The 7,785-nt window shown below is 40.2% G+C and overlaps 1 protein-coding gene and 1 non-coding gene across 2 annotated transcripts; one reads left to right on the forward strand and one right to left on the reverse strand.

Annotated features, from left to right (window-relative positions):
• Nucleotides 1–1,053: 1,053 nt before the first annotated feature.
• On the reverse strand, nucleotides 1,054–4,240 carry LOC116378027 (transmembrane protein 229B-like). Its single transcript, XM_031839825.1, has 2 exons — nucleotides 4,013–4,240; nucleotides 1,054–1,672 (listed from the first exon to the last, which is right to left on the reverse strand). Exons 1-2 carry the CDS (start codon nucleotides 4,062–4,064, stop codon nucleotides 1,203–1,205), a joined length of 522 nt encoding a protein of 173 aa, XP_031695685.1. The 5' UTR covers nucleotides 4,065–4,240; the 3' UTR covers nucleotides 1,054–1,202.
• A 2,072-nt stretch (nucleotides 4,241–6,312) lies between these two features.
• trnai-uau (transfer RNA isoleucine (anticodon UAU)) lies at nucleotides 6,313–6,406 on the forward strand. The gene is made up of 2 exons: nucleotides 6,313–6,350; nucleotides 6,371–6,406. It is a non-coding gene; the product is annotated as a tRNA-Ile (tRNA).
• The last annotated feature ends 1,379 nt before the right edge of the window (nucleotides 6,407–7,785 follow it).

Consider the following 7,785-nt stretch of genomic DNA (forward strand, 5'->3'; position numbering starts at 1 on the left):
AAACTGATTAACTAACCCACATATGCCATGTGTTTCATTAATTCCCAAACAGACATGTTAAAATTACAATCTGTGGTTTTACAGGGAATTCTGTGGTTGAACAATTTATTGGCGACGAGCAGATGAGCGTAGTGACAGGCAACAAGCAGACACTCCAGGGAGTCGTCACGCCTGGCTAACTTATAGTTTAGCACTAAACCCCCGTAAAACCCAGGCGGCAACCTCCGGTTCGGCCGAGTGAAACCAATGAGGAAGTGTCTTAAAACCTGCATTCTCTCTTCTGACCAGCAGGGGGCGACTCCTCTGGTTGCAAAAAGAAGTCTGATTGTGTGGAAGTCTGTGAGAAGATGACTCTACTTCTCACTTGATTTATTACCACAGTAAACATTGTAAACATGAGTTTATGGTCTCTTTTGTTGCAAGTCTTCAATACAGCATGATGTTCATTTAGTAAATTATGGTCCATTTAGAGTCAAATAGACCATAAAGAGAACTATGCTTTAGGGCGGGCTTACTGTGATTTACAGGTTGCTACCGCTACCAGAGCCGTTTACGGCATCTCTACGCCGCTTCTCTGCATTCCAAATATGGTAACTTCCGTTCATCGTTTGCAAAAAGTCAAGATGGCAATGGCCAAATCGTCAAATTGAATGCTTCATAACGGCAGTCCACAAACCAATAGGTGATGTCACAATGACTACGTCCACTTGTCTATGGTGAAACCACAACTTGCTTTTTTTACACTATTTACTTTACTAATTTACTACTATTTACTACTTTACTCCAAGCTAGCTCTTTCTTTCTTTTTCTAGTCTTTACGCAAAGCTAAACTAAGCTAAGCATCTCTTAGCTGCTTTGTTTCTAACGTACAGATATGAGAATGTGTCTATCTTCATATCTAACTTCTAGCAAAAAATGAAATTAATTTATTTCCCAAAAGGCCATACTATTACTTTAAAGCTGTCATACATTACGCTACCAAAACAGTTTTCCTAGTATGCAATGGTCCCGTCTTATTTTAATCAGCAAGAGAAAGAAAAACGCTCACAGATTGAAATTAAAACATTGTTAGATTTATTGGCACAACTCAGGGATGTGCAACATGCTTTTTAAACCTTTTTAAAAATCAATATGTCAAAAACAATGTCCATAAATGCTTTGTAGTTGCTTTTGGAAGCGCAGTTTTCCAGACTGGTATCCATTCAGTTGTGCAGTCTTATCCTCAGAGTGTTCCCGATCACATGCTGCTCAGCTATGAATGCTGCCACCGTCCAGGGCAGAGCGTACTCCAGAGTTACCAGTCCTCCCAGGTTGTAGCTGTAACCTGAGTAGTCCCAGGGACAGGCCCCCAGCAAACTCAGCCCCGCCCCCCAGCTGAACTCCCACAGGTAGATGAACATGGTGTAGGCCGCCAGACGCGCTGGTAGTGGTAGACGGCGAGCCAGCAGCCGGGCTCTCAGGACCTCAATGAGGTAGATGGCGATGGCGTACATGGGCAGCGCCCACAGGCTGCTGTGGCCCGCCAGCCTACTGTCCTGGGTGCTGCACCAGTCACACACGGCAGTGAAGGCCACCTCACAGAGGCAGCCATGCAGTGCATACACGTAGAGACGAGCTGCGGTAGTGAGAGGACGACTTGGTGCTGCTGGGGCTCCGTCATCAGCGCCAGTCCCTGTCACAAAGAAGCTGTTATTTACAGACGTTTTTGCCTGTTTTTTGTAAGATTTCCAAAATGTGGGAAAAAACAAACATGTGATGGTACACTAACAAGATTTTAACGTTAGCAAAGATTCTCTATGTTTTGAAATGTTATAAAGTGAAAGAATCAATCTACAGGGTGAAAAAATAAAAAGTGCTTTGAGCCAGGCATAGATCCATTGATTGTCTGGCAACCTCACAGATAGTACAAGACTTTAAAAAGTTCCCGCCCCAAATATTGTGTTTGACACACAAAACCCATAAACCAACAAATTGCCATTTTTATTTTACAGTTTTTGTTCTTGAGATATGTTAATAAGTGAGGGAAAACTTCACCATCAAAATGACCATTTGTATATCAAATATGCACCCCGCGTTACCTTGAGTTCCTGAAGAAAACTTTGTAGCTCCGCATCGTCTCACGCTTGCACAGACGCGCTACTCGTCCATGCTTTCTTTTTTTTAGTAAAGATGGATGTGTCTGGGGAGTAGTGAGCATGGTTATGCACAAAGTGAGACTTGGATTATACTCCACGAGTTGTGTGAGTTTATAAACAGGTTTTGATATAGTATTGGCGTTCAGAATTTTTCTCTATTTTAGTTTTCTCCGTTCACTGAGGAGGCATGGCGGGACATTTTTTTTTCTTCACTGCGTGAGTAATTGGTAAACAAATGATCATTTCGAGGGTGGAGAATTAAAAGACCTTTAAAAGACCTGAGAGGCCGTTAACTTTGGACGGAGCCAGTCAGCGTCAATTGTTATGTTAAGCTATAAGCCAATCTTCTCATCTCCCTCTTTGCGAGAAAACGAATAAGCGAATGTCCCAAAATGTTGAACTACCCCTTTAAGTTAACTAAATTTCTTAAGTTAAAATACTAAAATAAAAGTTAAATGACTACACAGGATATGCTAAATTGTTTCAGTGACAGGTGTCGCAGATACATGTTGAAAATATGAATCTAATAATTTATGTTTCTCAGCTGATCATAATTCAAACCATGGCCATACTTTACTGTTGTGCCACATTAGGGATGTAATGACATCGATTTAGATTTACGCTGTGGCTGCGTGAATTGTGTCTTTAGAGCGGTACAATAGGCGCACAAAATGTGTATGATGTGTCAGGGAGACCGCGAAGGGTTATCAGTGACCCGCAGCAGCTGGGTGTGTTGGGAGAGCTGCCAAGAACACACACTTATTGATAGATGATAGAGCTGACTGTAAAACTGCAATTAGACTATTCTATAACAGTCTTTTTTTTTTTTTTTTTTTAATGTTGGTTCCCAACCTACAAGCAGTTGTGATAAATATTTGTTTATAACATTTCAGATCTACCTGGATTGTTTAACATGTTTAAAATGTAAAATGTTCTGTCTCTCAAATCTCTTTTGATAATCAAAGCAAGCTGATTTAAAGAATTTTAAGGTTATTTACAAATTTACAATTTAGATTTACATTAATGACAGATTTACAGTAGTTCTTGGATGTTCTTGGACCCTGTATTTAAAATAAACTGTCAGTTATTTTTGGGAGTGATAGCAGCTTGACATGACACGCTTTGAATTTTATTGGCTTGTTTGCATTGGGATTATGAGTCGGTGCTCCCACTTTTGATTTTCGACGATGCCGTTGAAGCATGGTGATCAAAACTGGTGCCTAAGAAAACCATAGCGTAAGTTTACTAATCACTGCAGCAATTACAATGAGATGTATTTTCTTATAGAAATGTTAATCACAGAATTCTCCAGTCCAAACAATTCATCTTTAATGTCTCTTTTGATTGCTTTTAAATGGGTGGAACCATAGCTCTTATATAACTCTCTTGATAGAGAAAACACAGTATTCCCTTGATCTCAATTTAAAAAAAAAGAGGATACAATAAAATGTTATTACAAAACAATTTAATGGAAGTACAATTTACTTCTCTTTTTTTAATCTAAATTTTCTTCCCCACACTAAAATACCGGCTCTCCAGTGCGCACATACAGTCCTGTTCTGTCGCATAGTGTACATGCTCTACTTTGGATTAACAGCCTTAGAGCCCAGTTTAGCCCAGTGAAAGGCTTGGAGAATCTTCAACAGGTTTTCACTCTGCGCTATACAACAAAAGTGCCATTCACCATGAACAAATCAACTAGGTGACTAAAAAAAAAGTCAGCAATGGTCTCATAATAGCATTGAATCAAAACTCCATCACTTGGTAGACTTCAACTGAGATTAGGATGCAATGCCAACAGACGCCATACTGTGCCTCAAAGTGTGGCCTTCCACAATTGCTTAACATCATAAATTAAACACGGTAATAATTCTCACCTTGGTCATTACCACCTCGAGTTCCTCTCGCATTTAGCTTTCTCGCCTCCATCCCCGGGCAGCATATGGGTCCTTGTGCCTTTATAATCCCTCTGCTTCCCTGTGTGTGTGTGTGTGTGTGTGTGTGTGTGTGGATCTTGGGCTAACCATTAAGCGGCTCTGTGTTATCGCAGCGATGCCTCTGTCACAGGCTGAGGTCCAAGTGATGGACCCCGGAAGCTAAAGCCTGAACCCACCTGAGGAACAAAAAACGTCTGTGTGCAGTATTGATCTGGCACCGGGACGCTGTGGCTGCGTGAATTGTGTCTTTAGAGCGGTACAATAGGGGCACAAAATGTGTATGATGTGTCAGTGAGACTGCGAAGGGTTATCAGTGACCCGCAGCAGCTGGGTGTGTTGGGAAAGCTGCCAAGAACACACACTTATTGATAGATGATAGAGCTGACTGTAAAACTGCAATTAGACTATTCTATAACAGTCTTTTTTTTTTTTTTTTTTTTAATGTTGGTTCCCAACCTACAAGCAGTTGTAAAATGTAAAATGTTCTGTCTCTCAAATCTCTTTTGATAATCAAAACAAGCTGATTTAAAGAATTTTAAGGTTATTTACAAATTTACCAAAAAACAACAACAACATATAAGTGAGTGATATGTTCAAGTTGCAAAGTTATTGCAGGTCTGCATGTTGAGATACTGTGTGCCTTTGTACAGGTAGAGCCTTCATTTCAATGCATTTCTCATATGAAATGTCAGGTTTTGTGTGATTTAATGGCTAGATAAGGTATTAGTCGTTGGTATTGGTAATTAGTCGTTATAAATATTGTTTGTACATTTCGCTTATTTTAACTTTAAGCAGTTTAACAGTCGAACTCCCAGTAAGGAGATTTACCTTATAAAGATTGTTATTTGTCATTCATCTGCAATTAAAGAAATAATTAACTTGGAATTTACTCACTAAGCAGTAAAGCTGCCAGCACACATATAAACACACACTGTATAAATATAGACGCCGAGCTCTACCGTACAGTTTCACACATGCACAGCGTACGTTGTAACCATAAAGTGTCTCTGTGAGCAGATGTCAGTCCTGACATGGTGCCACTGCTGAGTCCCGTGTGTTTGTTCTGTGTGTACTCTAATAAAACAGTTCGATGAATGGCGGACCTTTAGATCAGAGTCCAGTGATTCTAGCAAACACACCTTCAGGGCTGGGAAGGGGGACTGCACCGCTGGATGGGAGTCAATGACCATAAAGTTATGGCGCAGACAAAGGTCGGACTCTTCGCACAGCGGCGAGCCGGGCTCACTCTGTGTGTGTGTGTTGCATTGTTTGATGCTGAATTGTCACCAAAGAATATTTGGTTAGGGAAATCAACGTCATAACAGCACAGAGAGCCTTCACTTGTTGCTCTTTTCGAATCTCTCATCATCATTGTTGAGTCGGTCTGGTGTGGTAAATTGAACGCACATGAATTAGAATGAATTGAAATGAACAAAGATGAGATGAGATGAGAAAAAACAGGGTGTGATGGGATACGATGCGATCCTAGACAATGAGGGATGATGAGATGTGAGAAGCTGAGATGCTGTGATGAGATTTGAGAATATAAGAGACGAGACGATGTGATGAGATGGGAGAAATTATGAAATTTGAGAAAAGGAGATGATGTGATGAGTTATGAGAAGATGAGATGACATAATGAGATTACACAATATCATTTCTGATGGAGCCCTGGCAAAGACAGCAGCAATATAGTATTTAAATCTTTTGACACCGCGCTAAATTTGTCACTGTTTTAACTTTTGTGCAGTATGATAGTGAATACTTTAAGCTGATGTCTAATGTGTCTTTGACATTCTTCTGCAAGACATGTTTTACTTTGAAAATATTAAGGGCTGTGAGTGTTTCCGTTTCCGCAAGATATCATTGATCAATCCTTCTCTCTGAAGACTTGCTTTACACTCAACGCCAACCACAGACATGTCATGTTATGTATGTTTATGAGCAGGACTACCACAATAGGGAAGACGCTGGAAGGAAAAACTGCCGTATATACTGCCGTTTTATTTCGCCATAAATTTAAATGATGTACTATTATGGCAATGCTCGTATTATTTTTTTTCTGCTCGGAAACCCAGCGGACATGTTTCCGTGTGACACATCAATCATTTCACAATAACGTAAAGCGTAAACGTTTGAGGGGAGCTGGTGCGACAGCGTTTTAGAAGTAAACAAAGACAGACAATATGTGATGACGCTGCAGTGCGTTTATAAACCCAACTGCGGTGTGGACACAGTGAGCTCCAGTGGCGCAATCGGTTAGCGCGCGGTACTTATATGACAGTACACTGTAGAGCAATGCCGAGGTTGTGAGTTCGAGCCTCACCTGGAGCAGTGTTTTGATATCGTGTAGTATTGTCAGTCGCGAATTTTGGAAACTCCTTCTCATTGTAATTGTAGTGGTGTATAACTGTGACAAAATAAACAGTTAATAACCACATAAGTACAGACATATACAGCTCTAAATATGAAATATACACAGGCACTCCGCAAAATAATCTGCAAGCCAATAGAAATAGAAATGAAAGATATTTAAAACATATTGGCCAAATATATTATTCGTCATTACTGTCAGATTGAAACCCACATTTTTTTTTCACCAAATAAGACATATTATTTATATTTATATTTTGTGACAATATTGAAAACAAAATCCTCATTTAGTACTAACATGGTATTAGAGATATGACAAATATTTACAGTACAAACTCTTAAGATGTATTTCAGCTCTACTAAAGGCAGGGGGCAGTATCTCTCCATCTCTGCAGAGATCCAGTCTCTTAAACTTTGGTGAAAGGACAAGTCACTCATGTCCTTAGAGTATAGGCTGTATGCTGACTTCATATTTACATCAGTGGCGGGCCGTCAGGGCCTGCAAAGCCTTCTCTGCTCGCCCAAACAGAATCACAAAGTTATAGCTATTTTATAATTTAATATTTTTCTTAAATACACTACATGTATTATAATTTATAAAAATATTTTTCCCATTATTGTATTTTCTCATTGCACAGCTACTGTCTTCCTCAGTTGCTCTGCTTCCAGTGCAACTTGTTTTAAGTAGAGCTTTTATCCAATCAGATTTCACCTCTGTGTCTCTGGGTAAGAAGACAGGCCCCAGGCCTGCAGAGTCACACGTGCATCCATGTGCAGTTTAAGTGAATGGGGACGATATTGTTGATTGTCATCGTCTTCAACCAATCAGATCTTTAGTTTGACATGTTGGGCGTATTCTTTGACGTGCCAGAGCCTGCTAGCTGGCCTACAACTACGTCAGCATTACGTGCAGCTCAGTTTTCAGGTGCAGCTCTGCAGTGAGGTGCAGCGTGCGCTGTGATTGGTCAGTGGGCGAGCACCTGACTATCGTGAAACTAAACTTAAAGTAGCCAGCGAAGCTTCGTCGGAGTAGTAAGAGTTCAAATTGAAAGATATGGAAGAAATTATGACATTTTTTGCATTTTGCTTGGTGTAGATTTGTTTTTTTTTACCTATCTTTGTTTTTTTTAACACTCAATGGGCCTCAGCTGTTTTTTGTTGTGGTTTTTTTTGTTCCGGTTCAGAGGTCACACAGCCCGTTGTCTCCTATGTGAGCGCAGAAAACATTATATTTCCTACAATTTAAGCTGTGGCGCCATCATGAGGTTATTAGGAGATGTTTCAGCTGCAGGACAGCAGTGAAGGCCCAGGTGTAAAATGCAGGTATAAAATGCATGCCC

This window comes from Anarrhichthys ocellatus, unplaced genomic scaffold, assembly GCF_004355925.1.
Source record: "Anarrhichthys ocellatus isolate YVR2014 unplaced genomic scaffold, GSC_Weel_1.0 scaffold1984, whole genome shotgun sequence".
Classification (NCBI taxonomy): domain Eukaryota; kingdom Metazoa; phylum Chordata; class Actinopteri; order Perciformes; family Anarhichadidae; genus Anarrhichthys; species Anarrhichthys ocellatus.